General features: G+C 44.6%; 3 protein-coding genes across 5 annotated transcripts; 2 read left to right on the top strand and 1 right to left on the bottom strand.

Annotated features, from left to right (window-relative positions):
- Positions 1–488: 488 nt before the first annotated feature.
- TATDN3 (TatD DNase domain containing 3) lies at positions 489–5,253 on the bottom strand. 3 transcript variants are annotated; one of them, XM_079297975.1, is made up of 10 exons: positions 4,989–5,253; positions 4,885–4,917; positions 4,723–4,796; positions 4,478–4,562; positions 3,727–3,789; positions 2,595–2,704; positions 2,143–2,198; positions 1,816–1,928; positions 967–1,047; positions 489–708 (listed from the first exon to the last, which is right to left on the bottom strand). In XM_079297975.1, exons 1-10 carry the CDS (start codon positions 5,097–5,099, stop codon positions 565–567), a joined length of 870 nt encoding a protein of 289 aa, XP_079154101.1. In that variant the 5' UTR covers positions 5,100–5,253; the 3' UTR covers positions 489–564. The 3 variants fall into 3 exon arrangements, with proteins under 3 accessions (XP_079154101.1, XP_079154102.1, XP_079154103.1); XM_079297976.1 differs by having other exon boundaries at positions 967–1,044; XM_079297977.1 differs by having other exon boundaries at positions 967–1,041.
- NSL1 (NSL1 component of MIS12 kinetochore complex) lies at positions 5,123–13,216 on the top strand (the record flags this gene model as incomplete). Its single annotated transcript, XM_079298934.1, has 7 exons — positions 5,123–5,299; positions 5,482–5,566; positions 7,155–7,285; positions 10,616–10,678; positions 11,438–11,519; positions 12,300–12,367; positions 12,938–13,216. 7 exons carry the CDS (start codon positions 5,123–5,125, stop codon positions 13,214–13,216), a joined length of 885 nt encoding a protein of 294 aa, XP_079155060.1.
- Positions 13,217–18,332: 5,116 nt separating this feature from the next.
- On the top strand, positions 18,333–22,815 carry BATF3 (basic leucine zipper ATF-like transcription factor 3). Its single transcript, XM_079326458.1, has 3 exons — positions 18,333–18,434; positions 18,955–19,059; positions 21,477–22,815. The coding sequence occupies exons 1-3, from the start codon at positions 18,366–18,368 to the stop codon at positions 21,660–21,662; spliced, it is 360 nt and encodes a 119-aa protein (XP_079182584.1). The 5' UTR covers positions 18,333–18,365; the 3' UTR covers positions 21,663–22,815.
- The last annotated feature ends 393 nt before the right edge of the window (positions 22,816–23,208 follow it).

Genomic DNA, 23,208 nt, shown 5'->3' with positions numbered 1-23,208 from the left:
CTGAGGAAGATAATGTGGAGAAAAACAAAACTCCAGGATGGGGAATCACTTACACTGCAAGCTTTGGCAATTTTATCCCCCCCCGACGTGGTCATGAACTAAGTTAATTCTTGTGCATTCTTTTCTTCATTGACCTGGCAAAACTCCCCATAGTGAGAGAAAACCTCCCCTTCCTTAGTGGCCCTCAGGACAGTTGGGTGCCATGTAAAACCCACCTCATTCAATTGCTGGTTTATAATCAACAAGTTTTGATCAGTATTTCACAGGCCCACACCCACACAAGTGCTGTGAGGGAGCACCAGATTCAGTTTTAGGACACTGGATAACAGCTGAATCCACACAGACCACCTCCAAGATATCACAAAATTGAGCTTGTCTCCCTTTCACATCCTGTATCTCCTGATACTGAGCAGACATCATCCTATCCAGCTACATAACACTCCTTGCTTCTTGAACTTCCAACCACAAAACTCCACTTTAACACAAGATGGTTTTATTAATTGGTTTTATTAATTACACCACAAATAATATTTTCTGCAACATCATAAATTTCAGTTTCTGATTCTATATCCGAAGAAAGTGCTGAAGTTTGGGGAATACTTTTAGTGCATTCTGTGTAGTCACTTCTATGACTTCTCCAACTGGAATTCCTTTAATTTTGGCAATGTATTCAGCAGCAATGTATATATTTTTGGGTTCATTTCTCACCTGAAAAACAAGCCAACCAAGCAAATTCCAGACCCCTAGAGATCACGAGTGTTTCATATTCAGTACTTTCTGACACAATTTCAGTCACATTGTAGCACATGTGAGGCAGAAAATGACTCATATCCATTCCTCTTGTAGCCTCTTTCCTCTCCTGTAAGGCTTAGACTGCTTCACTATCCTGTGCCAGCAGCTGACCTCCACAAGGTGTAGGTTTGGATATAAACACACAGAAATCCCTTCCTCCCTCCCATCATTTACCTGTTTTTCAGGTCCCAGAGCAGGAGAATCAGTTTCCAAACATATATTTTCCAGAGGCAGCTGTTTCACAAGCTTCTGCTTCTTGAAGAAAATAAGACAGTCATTAAATGCTGTATACACTTAAACCTGGGGGAAAAAACATGAAGGGAGGATATTCCCTGCATTTAAAGGCAGCACCAAAAGACTTTGGTGCCACTGTTTGCATTTTATCAACGATTTCTGAATGGAAGCAAGAACACCAGGAGCTGATCAAGAAGTCCCTTCAAATTAGGGCTCTCCTGTTTTCTAAATATCCAAAGTACTATAATCTTGACACTGAATTCATTGTTATTTATTAAATCACACAGTTATATTGCAGTTATAGAGCTGCCAGTGCAATTCTAATCTGCTGTTTTCTGTGCATATAATATTTGTGTATCTTTTCCTGCTCTCTGCTTTATGTCTCAACCCCAGTTTGCTTTCCTTCCTCCTATGTACCTAACCTCATCCCCATTTATATCCACCCCTCATGCTCCCTCCACTAAAATCAAATTTTTTCCTCTCTTACCTTTCCTGATCTTATCACAGAAAGCAGTCCTATCACAAGAACTACTCCTTCTCTACATGTCATGCCCCTACTGTAAAACAGAACAGTGTAAAACAGTGACAGTATCTTCCAAAGAAGAGCTCACCGGAAACCACACTAAAATGAGAAAAAAACCCCTTGTTTCTCAGGAATAGCTGAGCTGTTTTAGCCAGAATTCCCCCTCCAAAGTCCAGCTAAGGCAAAACCCCAAAAGCAGAAATTCAGCCAAAGTAAAAATTGGAGAGAAGGAGCAGACCCCAGCTGGAACCGGGACAAAACGTTACCTGTTCACTCCTGATAATGGAAGGAGGAATGGAGAAGTAGTATCCAGCTTTCACCCCTTCCATGGCTACAGATGGTTTCCCATCAAAGGCATGGAGCAACACCTTGGTAGCACCTTGGAGAAGCAAAGCAAACCACATCATCAGCAGGGTTACAGCAGGGCTGCCATGCCAGCTTCCAATGGGACCTTGGTCCCACAGAGAATTAACAGAGAAACTCTGCACTACTGCTCCTGAGTTAAACACACACAAACTGATGTAAGGACATGGCACAACTGGACAAACCCTGCTGGCAAAAGCCATGGCAGAGGAAATGCATTAAAAGCATACCTTGTTCCTTCAAGAGATTTATGGTTGGTCTTCCAGCTGAGCGGGAGTGAACATTTCTGCACAGCAAGGAGGGGCCCAGCATTAGGAAATTTAGCCAAATACCTTTTTTTTTGCAAATACAAACAAATCAACAGTATCTTGGGATGAAAATAATTAATCTGTATTACAGCTTTTATGAAGGAAAAACCCCAGAGATGTATATATGAATCCTTTCAGCTACAGTAAAGATACAGAAACAATATGGACAGGGCACATAAGATGTCTGTAGAGAAGGGCAAATATAAGAAAAATTCTGTAATTAAATCTCAAACTGGAGACTGACAGGAAACTAATGCCAGTTTAACCCATCTAAGCAAAGTTCTGTGGACACTTAATAACCATAAATCCTGGGAAGTATTTTGACATGTCACTGAGACCTGGGAAATCCTCCTCCTGGTATAAACAAAACCTACAATGGCAAATCCAGTCTTCTTGCCAGCTCAATCTGCTTGATCAAAACCTGTCTTTGTCCTTCCTTCTGTTCATCAGTGCTGGCAAATCTGGGAGTGAAATCTAGTCCAACCTACAGCACAAGAAGAGAAGGGATAAAGTTTTACAGATCTAACACTTAACAAAACCATAATTAGACATACAAAGGCATAACATGCTTCAAAACCCAAAGCATTTCAAAATGTTTACTAGAGACTGCAATTAAAATGAGCTCAGCTGCAGCTTAACTCATAAAAAGAATGTATTCTCAACCATAAGCTTTTCAACTATGAAAGCATTTGTGAGCAGACAGCTACTAATAATGGTATTAACATTTTAGTCTGTCACAACTTTTCTGTGGGTTTATATACTATTGAATATTATGTCAGATTAAGTCTCAAATGTAGATCTCCAATATAAGTAAAATTTCTGACCCGAACACATAGCTTTAGTCCAATCTCTAGCAAAAAGTACCCATTAATTCTATACTTTTTTATATATATAAATATGTCCAGGCAAAATTTAGTTTGTCAAAGCAGTTCCATCCACAGTCAGATGAGGAGAAGTCTTTCATGCACAGTACAACATGGCAAATTTAGCTACAAAACTCTGCCAAAACCTGCTTTTTCTGTAGCCAGTGCAGAACCAGATATAAGTCCACACAAATAGAGGCAGACTCCATCCTAAAGCCTCAATTCATTTAAAAACAAATGTAAGACAGGAGACAACAGATGGATACAGACAGATGAAGGATTAAAAAAAAGAATTGTACAAGTCAGTGTGGATCACAGCTTAGCCTAACTCTGTCAGAGAAGAAGGCAGGAAGGATCAGCCTTTGGGTATAATATGAGAGAGCATAAGTATGCAATCTTCCAATGACTCCAGCAGCATAAATTCCATCTATTTTCTAATAGCAATAATGAAGGAAAAGAAGGAATCAAGCAAATCTACAAAGGAAAGCACATTAAGAGAACTACCAATCAATCAGACTTAGATCTTGTTCAGGCTGATAGCAATTCTTACCACATACAGAAAAACAAGCATTAACTCAGTTTTTGTAATTACAGTGACAGCTGCTGCTGGAGAGATTTAAACAAGTTCTGGAATTCCACTCACTTCTCCAATCCCCACCAATTTGTCTTTGTAGAGTTCTATGAGAGGCAGTGCAGCATCCAGATCCTGCAAGAATGAAATATACAACTCTCACTGTTCTTACAAGAGGAAAGGGTTATGAACACAGCATTGTGATTAAATTGATGTTTCCTTCACTCTTCTGAAACTCTGGGCTTTAGAACTTGCCACCACTGTGAGCTGGGCAGTCAGAGTTTAGAAGCCTGAAGGATTTATCTTTACACAACAACCATCCCATTACATATTACATTCTTTATCTAATATCTATCACTTTCTCTATATATAAATCTTATTCTAAATACTCCTAAGCTAACTTTTTACAGTAGCAGCAGAAGAAATAAAAACAAGGCCCATAAATAGCTTGGTAACATTAAATGGCTGCAGACAGCTCCCAGAGATTTTTAGGATAAGACCACAAACAGTTGCCTTCCAGTTCCCATGTCAACAAAGGAACATCTGCACATGCAGTTTGCTGTAAGCAAAGCACGCCTGGGATTTTAAAAACCATTTCACTGCAGTAATACTGCCAGATGACTCCAGTGAACAATTCTGCTTTAAGGACTAACAGGGACACATGGATGTGCTGAGAGAGCCTGGGATTTGGTCCGCTGGGTCTCCTGCATTACGCAGAGCGCAGAAGAACCACTGGGCAGACCTGAAGGTAAATCAGGCAGACCGGAGCATCCTGTCGCCTGTCCTGAAAAGTCCCTGCAGTATTTCAGAGGCCGTGCTTTACCTTCAAAGTAACACTGCGCTGCTCCTCTGGAGAAACCTCTTGAACGGGGTGAACGCCCAGGCACGGCAAGACGAACCCTGGGAACCTAGGCACGGAAATGACAACGAGAGTGGGGAACACCACAGAGAGCTAAGTTTGACGCCAAGAGCCCACAGAGCGCCCAGGTTTAAAGACAAGAAGGGCCGGCCTGCCTGAGGAGGGCAGCGCATCCCCGTCACCGCCCGGGATCCCCGCGGGCCTCGCACCTCTCCGACAGCTCCACGACGCTGCGGAACTCGCCCGCCTGCTCCGACACCACCACCAGCGCCGCCACGGCCGCCTGCGGCACACAGAGACCCCCGGCTGGCTGAGACCGGCGGGGCCGGGGGGCGCGGGGAGCGGGTCCCCTCCGGCCGGCCCCGCCTCACCTGCTCCGCCGCCCGCACCACGGCCGCCACGTCCTGCAAGAGACACGCAGCGCCTCAGCGGCGGGGCCGCGCCGGGGCTGCCCCGCGGTCCCGCCGCGCCTCACCCGCTGGAAGCAGGGCGCGGCCAGGTGGCAGTGGCAATCCACCGGCCCCGCCATGCCGCGCTCGGCGGGAAAGGCACCGGCCGGCCGCGGCTTCCGCTTCCGGGCCGGCATTTTCCCCGCGGCCCGGGCGGGAAATGGCGGCGCCGCCGGCGGCGGGGCCGGGGGAGGCGGGCTCGGCGCGGCGGGACCCGCGGGTGCGCTGCTGCTCGCGGCGCGGGCTGGGCGCCGTGCTGGAGCTGTGCGCGCCCTTCGTGCGGGCCCTGGCGCACGGACAGCCCGGCGGGGCCGCCGCCGAGGCCGACGCGCTGTGGGTGAGCGGGAACGGGAACGGGAGCCGGCACCGCGCCCGGCGGGCAGCGCTCGGTGTCCGCGGTGAGGGGCGGCCCGGCCCGGGGTGGCACAGGGCAGGGCGGTGAGCGGGACGGGCTCTGCTGCGGGAGGAACGGATGGATCCATTCGTGGATCGATTCTCAGCCCCTTCCGTGCCTTGCAGAACTTCGAGACTGCGGTGCGGGAGAACGTCACCATCAACGGGCAGGCCTGGGAGGAGGCCTCGGAGGAGTCCCAGCTGCAGAGCGGTAGGCAGCGCTTTCCATTCGCTTCCTGCTGCGCAGATTGGCTTGGCTTGGCTTGGCTTTGTTTTGGTTTGGTTTTGTTTTGTCCAGAGGTAAAAGGGGGCCGATGGAAAGGGGAGGTTCTGACTTGCTGTAAGAAAGTAAAACTCATTCTTAGGATAACAGAGCATTGGAAAGGGCTGCCTAGAGTTTGTCTCTAGCAGTGGAGGTTTCCAAAAACCATCTGGACAACAGTGTTCTGAGCAACCTGTTTAGAAATGGGCGGTGACCCTGCTGTGAGCAGGAGGCTCTGGAGGGCCCTGAGTGCTGGGCAGTGACCAAGATCTATCAAAAGACCCTGGGAGATTGTCTGTTGCTGCTATTTAATATACAGATTAAGTGTTGAAAATTACTGCTATATAAATATATGTAATAGAAACAATGTACTTATAATTACCATCTTTTGAATAATTGGTAGTCTGGTGTCCAGAGAAGATTTCAGTGCAGTTCTTTCACTCACTGTGTTGGCATTAGGTGCTCTTTGCCTGTAGCTTGATGCTTTTTGCAGTTACACAGAGCTGAAAATACAGATACATTGAGTTAACCATGGAACTGTGAAACCAAAAACATTGTTTTTTGGTCAGGAAGTTCTGAGCAGTGTGATCTAGTTGAAGGCCCTTCCAACCAGACTATTCTCTGGTCCAGGTGTAGTTCTAGAGTGATAGAACTCCAGCTACTTTGGCTACAAAGTCAAAAATGCATTGATCTCACAGTGCAAATTGCAAAACTGAGACACTGTCATCTGCCCACAGCTGGCATGAAGCAGGTGTAAGGACTATATTGTGCTTTTTAATTTGATAAGGATTTATTCATGTGCCTATCTCCGATCCAGTTTGAGTCACTAAGAGATCTGGCATTTTGTGCTTTCCATGTTTATGTTGACCAGTGACTTAAGTCTTTTCTGTCTGTATTTAAATGATTTCATGGTGATCGTAAAACAACCCAAACAAACAAACTCTTAAAATCTTGACTTTTCCTTTCTGAGTTTTGCAATCACTTGATTCTGCAGGGAGTGACCCAGAGAGGGTGCTCAAAATCCATTCTTTACCACTAGATTGAGAACATTGCGTGTTATACTCAACACATCAGTGGGAACAGTGAATTTAAATGTTAAACTGTTTCTTTGTGCACTGTGTGATACAAAATCAGTTAGGCTTCCAATTACTGTTTGTACAGTTGGAGTTGTTTAGTGCTTGTAAATCACACAGATAAGCCATTTTTCTCCTTAAAAGACTGCTGTTGTTTCTTAAGACTTTCTTCACAGATTCAGAGTTCACAGAGAAATACATTTTTCCTTTTTATTACCCTGGATGGTTCTTTGCCTCCCTCCCCCCCAAATAATTTGTTTCAAAAAGCTGGCCCACATCAAGTTATGCTCCAGTCTATACACTGCTTTAGTGAGGAGATTCAAGACATAAATTTATCCATATGATGATAATCGTGCCTAATCTTTTTATTTGAGATCTAAGGCTTCTTTTTCTTGATAAGTTTGTCTCAAAAAAAAAAGCTCTGAGAACTCCACACAGTAACTATATATGTTTGTCACTTTCAGATTCCAATATTAAAATTCTGGAGGATCAGTTTGATGAATTAATAGTAGAGACAGCAACTAGGCGTAAACGGTGGCCTAAAAAGATCCTGGTGCATGCTATCCAAACCATGAAAGCAGAGCAAGAGATGTTGGTGAGTAACCCAAGACTTTCAGAAAACCTTTGCATTAAGGAATCCATCATCCAGTGTTGATCTTTAAACTCCTTTCCATGGTTGCTTTTGATTCTTTATGATAAAATGGAATTGCTTTATGTCATTAACTGGTTCTGCAGTAACTAAGAACCCTTACATAGAAGTTTACTAAGTAACTACTAAGGGTTGCTACAAAGGCTTGTGTATGTATCTGAATTGGGTCTGTGGCACAAAGAAACTGGAGCAGATTGCTTCAGCCTGGTGACTTAGGGTTTACAAATCAGCAGGCACCTGTTTATCTTCCTGAATTCCTTGCCCAGGGGCTGGTTGAGGTACTAAATGTTACACTACATACAAATAGATAGTATCATGTGCAGTGCATGACTTGAAAAAATGTCAGTGGTTTCCTAAGCACTTTTTTGGAGCTAGTAACTACATTGAATAATGACTGTCAGTAAAGTATGGGAAAAAAGGGAGTGTAGATTGATGAATCAATTTTGAGATACAGTGTAAATTAATTATTATCATTAATCAACCCAGTCATGTCCTCAGCTACTAGATTTCTTCTTTGAAGTTATTTTAGGCCTCCCTTTTGCTTACTTTGATTAATTAGGATTCCTTTGGCAAAAATCAGGAGGCTTAGGCTAAGTCAAACATTGGCACAAGTTGCCCAGTGAAACTGTAGTCTTCATCCTCTAAGAGATTCCTGAAGATACTCAGAAGTTGGCTGGATGAGGCTCTGAGCAACCTGCCCTAGTTGGCCCAGCTTTCAGGAGGGTGTTCAGAGGTCCTTTCCAGCTTCAGCTGTTCTGTACTAAAGAAGACAGGGATTTTTTTAGAAAGTTGTGTAGGAGTCTGCATTCCTGAGGACTAAAATTGACAGATGTTAACTCTTTAGGTTAGCCAGGCAGAGATGATTTACAGTAAAGAAAAGTGCATGGGTACACTTCTGTCTTACACACCTGAGATATTTTCTAACATACATTGCCTTTTGTAATCTCTCTGTTTTGTCAGTATATCAAGTATGTAAAGCAAGCAAACAAAGAAAAATCAACTAACAAATGCTATTGCATAACACCAAGATTTAACAAGACCTTTTAATCTTTCTGCTACCTGAGTCCCACAGTGGATTAGTTATTTGGAATGCCTGTCATGCTACTTTTTCTCTCTTGCTGCTCTCTTCAAAATTTACACCACCACAACTAGATTATTATTTTAATGAAAATTGTCTGTGAAAATTTAGTTTGTCCCTGTAAGAATATGCAGAAATATATGCAAGAAATACGGAAAGCTTAGTTTATTTCTGTAAATGGTCCTTTTTTTCATCTCTCAGCTATTTCTGCAAAGGTACCAGTGGTTTCTTTGGTTTTGGTTGAGGATTTCTTGTATTCTTTCATGACCATAGCTAGTAATGTGATGCTTTCTGAGGTATAAGGAGCAGCCATGAAGATGTGATTTATCTGGAGAGAACTACTCATTTATTCTGGTGATCTCCTTGTAATTGCCAAAGCAAGAGATCATCCTGTGGGTTTTCAGTCAATATGCTCTGTAGAGTTTGAGGCTAATGCAAGCCATGTTTGTTCTTCTGCTTGGAACTGTTACTGCAAACTTGCTAAGAAGTTGTGGGAACTGTGAAAATATTTCTCTGGCAAATATTATAATAATTAGCTTTCCACTACTTGCTTTTGCTTGAAGAAGCCTGAGGGGCAGCTCCTGAAGTGGAGAACACCAACTTGCAGATGATCTAACTTTTGTTCCCTTGGCCTTGCTTTGTTTCCTTCTTCCCTGTTAGCTGCTTCTAATTCCACTGTTAATACAACTAAGTATGTCTTGTATTCAGTTATTCTTAGTTTACTTCATGTCTCAATTAATTAAAATGATGTGAGGTTGCAAGATTCACAGTTTGTGAAGCAGAGTGTTCTTAGTTCTGTATAAGTAATTGCAGGGCTAGAGTGTAGTTGTTTAAGTACTTTTATTTTCCTTAACTTTTTATCTTATTGTATCCTTTGTTGGAGTTTGTGCCTCTGTGAAAGCATGCTGGGTTTGTGAATGGCTCCTGAGAAGCCAGAGCAGCTCTTCTTCCTTTCATGCAGCAGGTGGCAATGCTTGTTCCAAAATGCCTGGATGTCACTTCTCATGCTTTAATAATTAGAATTCTGCAAACTAAAGCAGATTCTGGAGATGTGTTTATAGTAACTGTGTAAACCAGAATGCTTTTTTCAGTAACTAAGTATCTATAAACTGTATCTCTAATACATTCTTTATCCAAATAATTCCACCACCATCTCCATTGTTCTGACTGCTATATGTATATTAGATATCTATTAAACCAAGGGGATATTTCACAATTTTTCTTTCTTTTTTGAATATGCAGAAGCTTTACAAGCCTGTGGTAAAACCAGCAGAGATAAAACCTCAGCCTTCTCAAGGTAAAGATTTTGTGTGGGGGGCAACTGTACTGAGGAAACACCACCTCATTTATTGGCTATCTGTAATTAGTTTTCTTTCTTTAAGCTTGTTTAAAATTGATTGTTTAAATAATTAACTGAAAAGCAAGAAGTTTGTCATAAGTGAATGTGTTGCTGCCTGAGTTTTACTGTGTCCATTTCTCTTGTTCTGAGTGCTCCTGCAGTTAGCACTGTACTTAAAGGCAAAAAGCTGGCAAAGGTCTCTCTGTGTGTATATTGGGGAGAAATTGTCACACAGCTACTCCCAGAAGGCTTCCTTACTTCTTTCCTTCATCACTGGTGGAAGCCAGATGGGGAGCTGGATGGATCACTGACACTATACTTCATCTGTTCTTGTGTTCCTTTCACACAAGTAGTAGAAATGCTTCAACCTCTCTTCCTAATCAGTCAGTTCCTTCAGGGAATGGAAAGCTTTGTGTAGGGCTCAGGGGTGGCAGTGTTGACTCTCCTAACTTGCCAAGTAGGGCACAGATTTCATCCTGCCTGTGTCACTTGTGAGGGTTGATAAAGGAACAGAGCTGCAAACAGCATTGTAAGTTTGCAGCATGCTTTGGAAAGATGCCTTGTACAGACTCCTTGGAACAAGGCAGTGGATTTTGCACTGGGTGACTGGGATGGGCTCTCTTGAGGCTGGCCTTAATAAATGGGAAGTTTTGTCTTACTTGTTGTTAAATATTGAAAAATTACAGAATTCAGCAGTGCAGTTCTAATTTGAAAAGTGAGCATCCTCATTAGGAATTGCTGCTCATGATGTAAAGCTGGTGCAACAAGTAGTAGTGCTCAGTTTGAGGAGCTGAGCTGAATCTTCCAGTTCTCACCCTGCTGATCTGACTTCATTCTAAACATAATTTCCTCTTTGTAGATGGGAGACATGGCTTCCAGCAGTGCCAGCCTGTTCAGCAAAGCAGCCAGTAGGAGCAGTACAGTGGGTCACTTTATATCTGAGTTCCCTTTGGTTTCTAGTATCCAAACCCAGGCTTTTCTGATGCAAATCAACTACTTGAAAGTTAGTAGCAGCTTGCACTGTGATATTGTGGTTTTGGGTTTGGTAACAGCAAAGTTGTAGCAAAGGTACTATGGAGTTTGTGCAGAATTTTGGTATTATGTAGTCTTTAGGAAGTTTATGTATCCCATTTTAGCAAGTACAGTGGCCAGAAACCAAAAATGTTTAGATTTCTCAATACCTTTCATTTCCTTATTTCATTTCCCTATATTTTGGGAAGCCTTGAACACTGAGGAATATAATGCCATCCATGTCAAGCCAAACACTTGCAGGCAAATTTAATTTAACTGCCTGTCAGTCTTTCTGTATTATAATCCTAATAATTATTTCTACTTTTTCTTAACTCTGTCCTTAACATTTCATAAGGTCACCAACCTCCTCATCCAAATACTCTATTGTAAGAATGCTTCATTATAGACAGATCCTCCTTTTAGAGATATGTGATGGGTTTAAAGAGGTTGCTTCTGGACTGAATGATGGTTCATTTTAGTGTCCATGTAGGGATCATGTGTTCCTAAACCAGCTCTGGACAGTTCAACAAGCACCATCTCTTGGTGGTTGCCATATTTCAGCAGGAAATCACTGTAACCCTGAGCTAGAATGCAGTGACTGACTTGAAAATACCTTCAGCAGTACTAATAAGATTGACTTATAACAGAATGCTGTGTTTAACCCTGACAGGGTTTAGGGGTGTGTGCACCACCTGTCACTGTGTCTACTGCAGGCATTGGTGAAACCCTACAGAAAACTAATAGTAATGGAGGTGAGGCTCCTTACTTCCCAATGCATGTTAGTCTGCTCTTTTTAAGTTTTGTGGATGGAGCACATGCAAAACAGTTTTGTAATGCCTAGAGTTTAACTCTTGAATGTGGAATTAAACTATTGGTGATCCTATCATATTGCTGTACAGTAGAGTATATGCTGTATTCCCCCTGGTATTCTGCACCTGCTGCCTGCTTCAGTATTCCTGAAAGCTGGGGTTTTTTTTCTTTCCTTATTAGCAGAGCAGAATTAATGCAGTTCATGTTATTTATGCTTGGTTCTTTTTGGTGTTAATCCTTGATAAGTTAAGCCAGAAGAAAAAAAAACAGTCTTTATAGTAAAAGCCAGCTTGCTGGAGACATAGGATGATTTATTTGCCTTCCTTAAAATATTCTCCATGACAGTGTTTATTCTCTGTGTTCTGCATGGTATTTTATCAAATGTAATGCGAGCTTAATAGTCTTGAAAACAAATCTTTTTGTTTAATAATTTCTTTGCAACTGTTCTCTTATTTTAAAAACTGGCTTTATGTTTTCTACTTAAGAACTTTGGGGCTTTCTGTAGTTGAGACTGCTAGCCTCTACTGCAATTTCAGTGATAAAGAATAATACTAGTAAGATAAACCATGCCAGCTGTCATCCTCAGTGTTACAGTGAAAGGAATGTACTGCAGGTTTAGGTTTATACAGGGACTTTGCTGGTTTTCTGTCCATTTTCTGGTAGTGAGTAGTGGGGGAAAGAGTTGTGTTTCAGAAGTTGATTTGGGCTGTGTTTGTCCGTAGATGCTTGCATCGCAGATCTGAAGCAGGCAGCAGAAGTGGCAGCCAAACAGATCAGCGAAGCAATGCAGGTGAGACCTCTGTGTGCTCCAAAAGAAATCTTGATCTGGTGATACGTCACAAAACAGGAGTTCTAACTCATCTTCCTAATCCTTTGGTAGAAAAAAGTCTCTGTGTGTGCTTATGAAGCAGGTAAAGCATTGTGTTTGTAAAGCATTCCCTCTCATGGTGGTAAGGGAGATTATCCTGTGGCTGTAGGAAATTCTTTTAATGAGGTTTTGGAACCTGCAGCATCTGAAAAACAGAACATGTTTTGAAGACCTTTATGGCTTCATCTGGAGTGTGACATTTGTTACTTCGGTACCTGCTTAGGTGTCAGCTCTGGTGTTCCTGAGATACTCCCTGAGCTTAGAGATGTCATGTCACACTTGAACCTGGCATACTCTTTGCATGGTTTCTGAGTGCAGACACCTCACTGTTGGGGTGGCAGCTCTGCGTTTGCAGTCCTCACCTGCCATCCTGAGCATCGTCTCTGCAGACACTGAAGCTTTTGTGCCTGTCAGATTCTCATTAGCATATTGCATGCTTTATAACCATTGCTTTTCCCATGTAACTTGAGATACTTGGGTTTGTTTTTACAGTCTATTCCAGCACTCATAGAAAAAGCAGAAGGTTTTTCCCAAGCATTAACTTTGCAACCAACCTTGGAACTCTGCAAGCTGCGACAAGAAGTCTTTTCTGGTTGCAAGGCAAAGGAGGAAAATCATGTCCAACCTTTAGTACCACCAGGAGAAGTCACACCAACAGGAACTGTTTGCAGTAAAAGTCCCTATGTTTTGCTGAAAAGAAGAAGAGCTGCAGATTCCCCCGAGAGAAGGCGCTACCCACTGCGGCGGAGGAAGATCACTCTCAGCACATGAATTGCTCATTTTGTGTTTTCACATTGGAATCTCAGCTGTACTTTTGTTCCATGTGTTCCATCTTTTTTCTTAGGACTCATCTCCCCTCAGTGCTATACATGGGAGCTTCTTCTATTAGGCTTTTACCTCTTAAATATTTCTACTTTTGCTGTCATGCTGGTGGTATATGAAAGCCTATGTGTACCAGTAGATCCAATATCCAGCAAGCATATTTGCCATTTTTTGTTCTTACATTGCAGTTTTTAGCTTGAGTCCTTGTGCTTCTCAGAGTTCATGTGCCTCTTTAATGTATGTGGGCAGTCTTTTAGGAAATCACTGACTGCTCATTTACTTCAGCATGTCTCTAAAGAGGCTGGAGAATGTCTCGTTCTCCTAATGCACTTTCATTAATTACTGAGGCAGGTGGCTTTTATTTTAATTAATTATTTGACACTGCAGTGTATTGAAATCACCAGATTTGATGCAATGAGTTTTAAGGAAGTTCATGTACACATTTGTCCCTGCTCTTCTACCTTTCCTGAATGTAGGTCATCTAGGCTTATTTATAGTCATGTTTGTTGAAACTTGGATTTTTAATAATTGTATGCATTTACTTGCACTGTGCTTCTTTGAACAGGAATTCAACCATCAATATCTTAGGGTCTGATATTTCATTTCATGTAATCCAATTATGCAGGCTGGGGTTTTCCTGGACAATATTTCTACCCATGAAAGGATCTTGACTTGGGTTGTGTTTGCATTTGTGTTGACTAAACTTTAAAGATCAGTATAGGCTACCAGTAAATGGTATTCACTTGAGCTAGCTTACTTTTGTTTTCTTTACTCAATAGTACCTAGAAGATTGCAAATGACTACTAAATTGAGCATTGTGCCTTAACCATTTATAACTTTTTCTAGTTTATGGTTGCATGTGCCTGCAGTAAATACTCCTGTCTAGTATATAACATATTTCTTACACAGTAAATGGGGAGGTTTTAGAATCTTTATTATTGCTATGTTTGGTGCAGGTCCAACCTAATGTCTAAGAAACAGAATTCTCAAGAAAACAGATTTTAGCATCATTTATTTTGCATAAGTGAGCATCTGTACTGAGACTTTGTATATGTAATCATATGTAAATATTTTTCCTGTCCTTGTATATACAAATGTGTGTTTTTATACGAAGTAAATTAAATCAATTAAGGAAGATCAAAGCTTCAGATAATATTGTCAGTTCTAATCCTGGAATAGATGGTGGCTGAGCAGTGAGCATACTTCAGAGGACATGTGTGTTAAATTCTGGCTTGAGTAACTGAAGTAGTTCCATTTACTGCCTTTGAACTCACAAGTGTTATTAATCTTGGGGCTACAAAGCTTCTCGTGTAAGAGAGGACAGGATGTGAGAGGCCTGGAGCTGCAGGGCTGTGGAACGTGTGGCTCAGGCAGCTTCTCACACAGCCACTTGCTATTTTGAGTGCCCGTGCTCTGTGCGACGTGAAAATCCCCACTACGGCTTTCTTCGTACAGATCCTGGTGCTGCTAGGCTAAGGTGAGCCCTGCAAGATTTTGCATGGCAGCTATTACAGCATTTGGCCATTTCCTGTGTTAGCAGGCAGATTCTCTGCTCTTCTCTGCAAATTGTAGGCAAGTAAAGAAAACAGCTAGGAATAGATGTCTCTTAGAAAAAGTTCCGTTTTATTTCTTGTGGACAAATGCCATAAGAAATAAAAAGGGAAACCACTGTGGTTTAAGACTTAAGAAATAGATGAAGAGATTCACACTACAGTGCATGTTTCTATTTAGAGACTGAGGGATAGTTGGCTAGAGACTGAGGGATAGTTGGCTAGAGACTGAGGGATAGTTGGCCTGCACAGGATTTCAAGTAGGTGGGAATGATGCCCTGAGTTAGAGCAGTCGGTCTTTGTTCCAAAGCTTGTGTTGCAACTGCAGCAGGGTGGAAGAAGAAAAATGCATGTGGAAATGCTGGCCAAATGGATTGTGTAAAGAAAAAGATAAAGCAATCAGGATTCCAAGTGCAACATATGAACTAGGAATTTAAAAATCTAATGGCTACTTTCGGCCAAGCAGCACTGAAAGGAGAACCTCCCTTTAAATGCAAGTTCTGTCATGAGCTGAACTCAGCACTGGGATGTTCAGCAGTTTTTCAAATGGTTATTAAAAAATTCTGCAGCCAATGATACCTGCAACTAGCTGTTCATCCCATTGGCAGAAATGCATAAAACACTTCTTTTTTTCCCATTCCAGTAGCCTTTTGTCCTTCAGTTAACTTTTCACAGGAATTGGCAATGTTGTGCAAGACATGTCTAATCGGGCTTCTACTGAAATGTCACAACAGCCAAACTTCTTATTTTTAACTTGGGGCGAATTGGTATTGCATCAAGAAATGTCTGGTAGTTTTTCTTTATATAGCCTTTGAATTTTGTAAGACAGCTCAACGGTGATGGATGCTTGGGTTCATTTACAAACTGAATTTGAATTTCTTGGCTTTCAGGGGTGAGACAGAGCATCTCACTGTTTGTTTAGTGTGTCCTGTCTGCAATGTGCTTTTTGCTCTTGAGGCTGGGCCATCCCCAGCCAAGAAAAACTTGCAAATTTGGAGCAGCTTCCACACATGCTTTTGCTGTGTATACTTTCTGAACACAGGGGATTACATACTATAAAGGGGGAGCATCTCTTCCAGAAATCTTCACATGGGTGCTTTGAGACCCAGTTCTGACACGTGCCATTCTCCAGAAGAGTTGTGCTGTGCTAAGATGTGATCAGAGACCAGTCTGCATGTGTGTAGGCTGCTTCACTGCAGACAAAAATCACTGATAAACTGCCATTATAAAATGTAAGCTCAGCTGACTAGGCTGCTTTCTGGGCTGGTTTTCTCTCCTGCACAGAAACGCTCTGCCTTTACTGCTGCACTACCTGGAATTACTGTGTAGGCATTTCTACAGATGTACCAGAGATAGCTTTAATACTAAGTAGAAACTTGTTCCCACAAGCAAATTTTGACTTTGTCATTTCCTTTGTCATTCATTCTGAACAAGTACAGATTATTCAGGCTCAAGGGGACTGTCCCCTGGTTTGTCCCATGTTTGTGTTATCCTGGAAACCTTATTCTGCAGCTGCTGGGAATTATTCAGTGAAGTGGATATTTATTCAGGACTAATAAATTCTTAGTGAGCTGCTCATGGTTTGGTGCTGCCAGGTAGCTTGTGCAGGTGCCATTTGCAGCAGCATTGCTGCTGGAGCACAGAGTTCAAAGTCCCTCTGTGGAAGGGGACTTTCTTTCCCACAGATCGCTCTGGAGGGTTGCTGAGGTGTTTTATCCACATGGTTCATAATGTTTATTGCAAGAGAAATTGGCTGTTCCCTGAGCTGGTGGAAATACTGGCTTCTAGTCCTGTTTTTTTGAACTGAGCTTAAGCTACAAAGACAGCAAGAACTCAGTGCTCTCTTTTTAAGCAACTAAGTCTCTGCTCATGCCCTTGTGTACTGCTTTTCTTTAACTGCGTGAGGTGTTAAAGGATTAGGCTGCTCCAAAAGAGCAGTTGAGAGCAATTCACTCTCTAATAATTCTGCCTGGTGGCCAGGGTTGCTTTCCAGGAGGTGCTGGTTTGGATCCCCTCAGCTGGAGAATGGCACTGAGCCCACACCTTCTGCTGCCTCCATGAGCAGCACTCGGTGAATGTCCTGCTCTTTGGCACATGAGGTGACAAAGGGAGAAAGAAGCAAGACTGCTTTTGGAGAAAACAGAGAATGCCCTGTGAGATGCTTGGGAGACCCAGCACGGTCTGGGGATGCAGGTTAGGTCAGGGTATATTGGCAAGAGTGTGCTTCCCAGATGCCAGCCAGCTTCCCATGGCTGTTAAGGTGGGAAGACTCACAGGGACTGGGTCCTCCAGGGTTGGAGAAGCTCTTTGAAAAGTGCAAAATCAAACAAATGCATGGATAGCCTGGAGGGTGGAGACACAAGCTGCTTTGAGGTGGAACAGCTGGGAAGAAGCACCTGAAACCAAGGAAGTCATGCTCAAGCCTTTTGGTCACAGTCCCAGAATCTAGCAGGAAACCTGTGGCACAGCACAGAATTCGGTTTGACTCTTGGACTCCTGGGGAGCATGGTTCCCTCACCTTTAGCATGAACTGTTAGCCAGATCTTCCTGGAAGGATAGTCTATATTCACTCAGTTTGCCAACTCTTAAACTTCATCTAAGCTGGATGACTCAAGCCGCTGAGGAAACCAGAAAAATAAGGAAGTATCTGATTTTATTGAGATACCTGGGGCTTTATGACCGATTGCCCTGCAGTCTGGGGCCACGTACTCTCCTCACCTAGTCATGTGCTCTCTGTGAGTTGAGCAGCCAGGAGGGTACGAGAGTTACAAACCCTTTTGCAGCAGATGTTGAAGTAGCTGTCAGTGCAAACACTCCCTTTCACAGCATAAGACCAAGATAACTGTGCAATTAAAATGCAAGGAAGGTGTTCCAAGAGGTAAAGAAACAGTGTGGAGTCTGTTAAAATAATCTTGACAGAATAGTGGAACAGAAAGATTTTTGTCTGCAGCAACTGTATTTCCAGCAGTTTTTGTCTGGCTTTGCCTTTACAAGAAGTCTGTCGCATTTCCTTATTATTTGAAGGAACAGGGTGAGTAGCGAAAGTGAAAATCGCTTTATCCCAGCACGGATACCGTGTCCACCCACCCAATGACCCCGGGCTGAGCTGGCTGTCCCCCATGAGGAGCCGATGCCACGGGAGCGCGGCGGGCAGGAGCGGCGCAGCCTGGAGAGGGGAGAAACCGCGCGGGGTTTATTTCTGCCGGCGAAAGAGCGACTCGGGCCTCCCGGAGGGGCGTCGAACCCAGCCGGCAGCGGGGCTGGGGCTCTCCGGGGGGATTTTCAGGCAGCTCCTGCCCGGCAGCGCCGTGCCCCGGACTTTCCCCCGCGAAAGCCGGCGCTCCGGGGCCGGGCGGTGCGGGCCGGCGCGGTGGTCGCCATGTGACGGCCATGTGGGCGGCGGCACCTGGCGCGGCTCCCCCGGCCCGGGGCGGCGCGTCCCTGCCCGGCCCGCCCCGGCCCGCCCTGCCCTGCCCTCGGACTGCCGGCGCTGCGCTCCTGCGCTCGCACCCCGCGGGCCGGGGGAGCCCTGCGGCGGCTCGGCGGCGATGTCCTGCGGGGGCCCGGCGGGGGCCAGCGCGCCGCCCCGGGGCGCGGCGGCCGAGGGCGGCCAGCAGGTACGGAGGGGAGCGGAGCGGAGCGGGCGGGGATCGGGCACATGGGGCCGAGTCACCCCGGGGTGCCCGCTGCCCCTGGGCATCGACCCTTCTTGTCCCGGGAGGGAGCCGTGCTGTAACCCAGCGGGGAAGCTGCAGCGGCTCGGCTTTTCCCCAGCCGCAGGCAGCCGGGAAGGCGGCAGGGCTTTCCTCCCCGCTGCTCGCACCTCCGCCCCGCCGGCCGCGCTGGAGCCGGCAGGTGTAAAGCGCTGCCCGCCGGGCTCGCCGCCTCCCCCATCAGCAGCATCCCCCGCGCAGCCTGCGGCGGAATTCCGCCCCTCCGCCTCGGGGCCGCCCGTGCCGCGGGCAGAGGGATGCGCTGCTGTGCGCAGGGACCATGCGGTCCCCGGGAGACCGCGGATCCGCGCTGTGAGCCTGGAAGGGCTCGTTCTCGGAAAGTTACGCGCCCGACTTCGCGTCGGCGGAGTCTTCTGTGTGCACCTTGCAAACTAGCGAAGTGTTTCTGGCTGATGTCTTCCAGAGTCATGAAGAAGATGACAGAAGAGTAAGGAGGAGAGAAAAAAATCGAGTTGCTGCACAGAGGAGCCGGAAGAAGCAAACTCAGAAAGCAGATAAACTTCACGAGGTGAATGGGTACTTGGTGCTTTGCAGGCATGACTTGGGGACCAGCATGGGAATTTACAATAAACACCTAAGCAGGCACGGGCTTGTTTTCACACTGATCCTGCTCAGAGAGCTGTGGGTGTGAGGCACAGAAAGGTGTGCTGTGGGATGCCTGGTCAGGAACTCCCAGACACTGATGCTGCTCTTGGACAGTGCAGCTCTGTCTTCAGTGGCACTGCTAGGAAGAGAGAGACATAGTCCAGCCCTTGCCTCATCCTCCCTCTTTTGCTCTTCCTGTGACCACCCAAAGAATGGGATCACAGGGCTCCTTTAGGCTCAGTCAGAACCATTTTCTTCTGTATTAGTGTTAAGCTTGTCACATTTTCTATGACAGTGGATGAATTCTTGCTGTCTTACAAGGTAGAAGGTGATGGAAGAGGAGGGGACCATGCAGTGGCTTAAGTCAGTTCTAGAACTGTTGCATCAGCAGTGCCACTCAGCAGTGGGTTCTGCAGACATACCCAGTTGGAAAGGCTTCTTAGGAGCTTGGGAACCTGCAAGTGTGAGAGCTCAGCTTTGCTAGCTGCTGTACTTGTATGCTTTGAAAAGTTACAGTGGTTGTTTAAACAAATACAATGAAAAAAACTGACTCTTCCAGAAGCTCTTAATATCACAATGTGGTGTGGTTTTCTTGTGTCCCCACTGCAAACACTGGAGGACAGGGATTCCTTTATTCTGGTTTTGGATGTTACCTCACACAACAGTTCTGTATAGCGAGGAGTCAGTTTTTGGGGGTGTCAGTTTTGCAGCACGCTGCCATTGTGGCTGAGTCAGTTGTTCAGCTCTGAAGGTTCATCACAAGCTTTTTTCTTTCTCACCGTGGAAGGATCTGCCAGCAATTAGCAGAGACTAAGAGGGACAATGTGGGGAGTTTTGGGCTTGGTTTTTCCCAGATCTCCTCTGAGTCAGCGCCTGAGAAAGCCAGGTGCAGTGTACTTCTGAAAAGGGGTAACCCCTGGCTTTTGTGGAATCATTTTTAGGCCCTGTTCCATCCTGAAGCCTGTCTGATGTTCCTCCTGAACGTGAGGATGTTCCTTATATTGGGAATCTTCATTCTGAGGCACACAGGTTTTGCCAGGTGTAGGCAGATCTGGTTGAATAGACATTCATTCTTAGCAAGAACCATGTGACCGTCTCACCCCTGAATATGGGACAGAACAATGGGATAGCAACACTTATTCCAAAATCTGGGACTGTGGGGTTTGGGGCAACAAGAGATGAGCAGAATGACAATCAGGGTCAGACAACTTGGCTGGAGTTTGGCTCCAATGCTGTGTTAGGAGGACTGTGCCTGTTTTACTCTGTGAGAGGTGCCAGAAGGGTGTGAGGGAGGGCAAGGAGCCCAAAGTTCTGCAGCAAAGGGGAGCAGAGTCAGTGCCAGGCTGCCCAGAAGAACATTGCATGAGAGACTCTCCCTGCTGCCTTTTGAGGCACGTGCAGGGTTTGAAGTTAACTCTGAAACTTTCCCTGGGAGGTGAGATTGAGTGGGTGGATATTGAGCCTTGGGCCAGCAGCAAGACATCCATCTGCAGATTTTCAGTGAACCTCTATCTCTCTTCTCTTTGGGATGAGAAGGCTTAGAGTCAGGGACACTTGAGACAAACAGTTATCAAAAAATGTGATGCAGGAGTCTTGTATCTATCACATGTATGCTGCAGAGCAGCTCAAAACTCCCCTGCAGTTAACAGCAGTTCATCTATTGCCAGAGAAGCCTCAGTTCAAAAGCTGCCAGGTCAGGGATAACCAAGGCAGTGGTCTGGGCTTCTGGTGACAAAATGAGTCTGCCATCAAGCTGGCATGGTGCGTCCCTCCTCTAGGTTCTCAGGCTTCTGAGCAGGTGTACAAGCTCTGGCAGGGCTGGAGGGGAGCACTGGACACATTGTGCTAGCCTGGATAGATGGCTTTTCCCTGCACTGCCCTGGGGCAGGGGCTGCCCTTCTCTCACCAGCAGTGCCAGGCTCTGGGTTTTCCCAGCCTCTCAGCAGTCAGTGCTTTCATTTTCTCTGATCTCACAGTGCAGAGTCCATTTTGGCCCTTCCCAGCAGAGGCAGTCCAGAGTGGAGGAGGCACCACAAGGACACAGCCATCCATGCCTGCAGCCCTGGGCTCCTGGGGACTCCTGAGGGCCAGCAGCACCTCCTGGTCTTCTGGGCCATGCAAGGAATGGCAGTGTGGTCAGGGCACAGGTCATAAAGCACTTGCCCTGTTCCAGCACCCAGGCTGTGTCTGTCTCTCCTCAGCACTTTGTAAGCTGTAGTAAGAAACCACACTGTTTTTCTACAGTTATGTGAATGTACTCAAGGTGGAAGCACTGAAAGGAATGTTTTGACTGTAAGTTGTTGGTTTGTTTTTTTTTTTCTTTCTTTCCCCTCTTTCCAGGAATATGAGTCTCTTGAGCAAGAAAATACCTCCCTCAAAAGAGAAATTGGAAAGCTAACAGATGAAATGAAACACTTGAGTGAAGTGTTGAAGGATCACGAAAAGATCTGTCCACTATTGCACTGCACCATGAACTTTATGACCATACCAAGGCCTGATGCACTTGCCAGCTGCCTACCAAGATGAGTGCTCTCCTCAATCACCTCTAAATGTGATGTGTGAAAGTGCCATTAATGGGACATTTGAAGAGCTGCCTACTTAGTGTGCAGTTCTTCATTCAAGGAGGGCTGGACTCGACCACGCAGCTCTCCTCCACATTGAAATGTTACAATCTTTGAATCTCAGGAAAACACCAGATTGGAATAAAAGACAATTTGAACAGCAGCTTCTAACTTGGTAGACTCTTCAAGCCATGGTTTTGCCTTTGGAAATGTCAAAGTGCCGTGCAGCCCACTATAGAGCGATGGAATGTAGACAGGGAAAAGTACCAACCTCAGGCTGGGATGCCTTTCTCCCACACACCCACTGCCAGTACCCTTTGTCACTTGTCACCCGTGTATGTCATGATCTGGCTGCTGGGTTTTATCTCTCTGAACAGGTTTGGTTAATAAAAGCAATGTCTCATCTTTAATGTTCTCCACCTTCCTTGATAATCGATGTCTTTATAGCATCTCTGCTTTTTATTTGCTGGTCAGTGCCAAAGTCTAATGCTAATCTTCCTGTTGTTCTGTTATTTACTTATCACCTCTTCATTGGTTCAGCTTTTGAAGTGTGTGTAACAAAAGAGTTTTCTTAGTCTTTACTTTTCCAAATCATCAGCCCTGCTCACATTAGTCCTTGGAGTGTTTTATATGCTAAAATACAGCTTGGCCAGTTTCTGATGATGATTGTCTGCTCTGTGTGGAAGAAAAGCAGACAGAGTTTGATGGTTTTCAACATTGTTTTAAAAAGCAGATTTTAAAATTTACCCTTTTGATGCACACACTGGAAATGAACAAATATCTTCATCCTTCCTGCATCTTGCTTATTGCCTCTGGGAAGATTATGTCTGTGGATTGAGTTATGTGAAGCATTTTGTTCTATGTCCACACTGAAGGTGTTTGATAATTCATGTTTTCTTTAACTTTTTCTTTTTAGTTATGAAAAGGAAGTATGATTGCAATGTTGCTAAGAAATACACAGAAAAATGTGTTTATTTTCTCTGAAGATTTCTAGTAGTGTCAACTTCTAGAAATGTGCAGGATGCTGTAGCTTGGGTTCCAGCAAAGAGTCCTTTTCTCACAGTATTTCCCAGTCAAAGAGCACCTTTGGATAATAAAAATCTTCTCCCCATTGCCAACTATCTCACTCCAGCATTTGGATTTTTTTCAGTTAAACTAGTTAAACTCATGGGATTAATTTCTCCCATCACCAGGATCACAGTATTTATCAGCAGAATATGATCTGAAATGTCTGAATTTTAATTTTTTAAACCTTTTTTTTTAGTTTCTTAAGTGGGATGGTGCATAGATGATCACTGCCAAGACAGATCTTGAGAAACCAACTCTCTAAAGGGCTCTCTTGTACCACTGTCTTAGGACAGAAACTCCAGATGAGCTGTTGGCTTCTTTAAATTATTTGTTAGGTTATTCCCAAGAGAATTTCCAGAATTTGCATCTGCAGCCAAATGCTGTCTTTAAAGTTCCTTATGGTCCCATAAGACCAGAGTCATCCCACAAAGAAATTCTGCTGC

Source organism: Erithacus rubecula (assembly GCF_903797595.1).
Source record: "Erithacus rubecula genome assembly, chromosome: 2".
Lineage (NCBI taxonomy): Eukaryota > Metazoa > Chordata > Aves > Passeriformes > Muscicapidae > Erithacus > Erithacus rubecula.
Note: the sequence above shows the minus strand (reverse complement) of the source record. Positions and strands in the feature narration are given on the sequence as shown.

Excerpts from the sequence above, each read along its gene's own strand:
- TATDN3 (XM_079297975.1), bottom strand. The coding sequence starts at position 5,099 with ATGCCGGCCCGGAAGCGGAAGCCGCGGCCGGCCGGTGCCTTTCCCGCC. Across the intron at positions 4,918-4,988 it reads CCGCGCCCTGCTTCCAGCGG|GACGTGGCGGCCGTGGTGCG; the intron begins GTGAGGCGCGGC and ends TGTCTCTTGCAG. Across the intron at positions 1,929-2,142 it reads AAATCTCTTGAAGGAACAAG|GTGCTACCAAGGTGTTGCTC; the intron begins GTATGCTTTTAA and ends TGCTTCTCCAAG.
- BATF3 (XM_079326458.1), top strand. The coding sequence starts at position 18,366 with ATGTCCTGCGGGGGCCCGGCGGGGGCCAGCGCGCCGCCCCGGGGCGCG. Across the intron at positions 18,435-18,954 it reads CGGCCGAGGGCGGCCAGCAG|AGTCATGAAGAAGATGACAG; the intron begins GTACGGAGGGGA and ends GATGTCTTCCAG. Across the intron at positions 19,060-21,476 it reads AAGCAGATAAACTTCACGAG|GAATATGAGTCTCTTGAGCA; the intron begins GTGAATGGGTAC and ends CCCTCTTTCCAG.